Raw genomic sequence first — 1,749 nt, forward strand, 5'->3', positions numbered from 1 at the left:
TAGAAACGCTTGCATATGAATAACAGCCGGAGCCATTCACTACAACATCAAGGCGTACGCTCAGCATACAAGTGTGACTTTACCTGGATTTCTGGATCATCTCAGGAAAGAACGATGGAAGATGGTCAGACAGAAGTGTCTTCAAGAAGCTTTTGGAACACATCTTTTTAAATTCAGAGTGCCTTCCTGTTATGTCCCTTGTGTAATATCTGCCAATTTTATGTTAACTGCTGAGTGTTTTGTGGTGGTAAAACTGTGTACTGTTCAAGGATTTGGATAATGAATGACAGGCATAATTAAGTTTGCTCCTAGCGTGCAAAAGGAAAAACAGTTTTTGTGTGTTTTTTTTCTGCTGTGAACGACTTGATGTTCTCCTGTCTTAAATTTGAATTTGTTTATTTGTTTAGATGCAACTTATCAACGTTCTGTTTGCGGAATTAACCTAAATTTGTTCTAATATTTTTGTTTTAAAAAACAATAAGAAGTTTGTGTATCTCGTTTAGTATGTAAGTAGTGTTTGATATTGTCAATAAAAAAGCAGATATCTCTTTAAAAAAATTCACGGACCCCTGCTTATATACACTTTTATCACCTCGATATATGACGAATCCATCCCCGCAATTTTGCCGTGTATTTCTGAAGGTTTATAAATAAGTTACTGTGTGCAGCAGGTTATTCTACGATTTCTGTTGAGTTCTCTCTCTTCGTAAACTAAAAATTATTCTGTTAACTTTATTTGTCAGACGTTAGTGACTGTTACTTCAAGAGGAAAGTACTTGATCACCAGCCCCATTTTCTTACCATACCATTATTCCATGTTTGTTAATTCGAAAATAGTGAGGAACTCGCTCTCCATTTCCATTTTAGACTTCATCTTCTGTATATGTAACTAATATTTTTTCTCTAGACTGACTCATGTTATGCGAGCTTTCTTTCTTATTTATTTCATAGTATTCTTACCCTTTCAATATTTTTTCTTTTATAGAATCAGTAGCAATGAAATCTTCTTCTTTAGCGTTTGTCCCTCTTGGTGGCAGGGTCCGCTGTGTGGATTCGTTGTCTCCATTTAATTCGGTCTCGAGCCATGTCTGGATGTAGTCTTACAGCTTTCAGGTCGTTCTGCTGTGTATAGGTCCATCGCTGCCTTGGTCGTCCCTTGGGCCTCTTTCCAGCGACTTCCAATGTATACGCTGATTTTGCCAATGTATTGTCTTCTGCTCGCAACACATGCCGAAACCAGCGCAGACGGTTTTCCTGCATTTTCCTCTGGATCGGTGCAACGCCAAAACGTTTCCTAAAATCATCGTTTGAAATATGATCCATTCTAGTGACGCCAGCTGTCCACCTAAGCATCTTAATCTCCTTAACGCCTAGTCGACGTTCCACCTCCTTTGTAGCTGGCCAACACTCGGTGCCGTAGAGAGCGACAGGACGGATAACAGTCCGGTAGATCTTAGATTTCAGATGGTCCTTCCTCCGACGGTCACCGGTGACGCCCATTGTCATTCGCCACTTCAGCCAGGCTGCGTGTATTCTTCTTGAATATTGGTACAGTAATGCTCCATCGCCAATCTAATGGTATTTGAACTTCTTTGATGATCTAGTTGAAAAGCTCTTTTAGCCATACTGTCGCATCCCACCGTTGAGAGCACCAGAACTCTGTCGAAAGATCATCAGGGCCGGTGGCTTTTCCTAGTTTTATCTCATTCAGAACAGCCTGGACTTCGGTTACGTCAATTTCCTTCATAG

General features: G+C 40.3%; 1 protein-coding gene across 1 annotated transcript; it reads right to left on the minus strand.

The window, feature by feature from the left end:
* Nucleotides 1-1,011: 1,011 nt before the first annotated feature.
* On the minus strand, nucleotides 1,012-1,506 carry LOC137501434 (uncharacterized). Its single transcript, XM_068228475.1, has one exon. The coding sequence runs from the start codon at nucleotides 1,504-1,506 to the stop codon at nucleotides 1,012-1,014; it is 495 nt and encodes a 164-aa protein (XP_068084576.1).
* Between the last annotated feature and the right edge of the window lie 243 nt (nucleotides 1,507-1,749).

This window comes from Anabrus simplex, chromosome 1, assembly GCF_040414725.1.
Source record: "Anabrus simplex isolate iqAnaSimp1 chromosome 1, ASM4041472v1, whole genome shotgun sequence".
Lineage (NCBI taxonomy): Eukaryota > Metazoa > Arthropoda > Insecta > Orthoptera > Tettigoniidae > Anabrus > Anabrus simplex.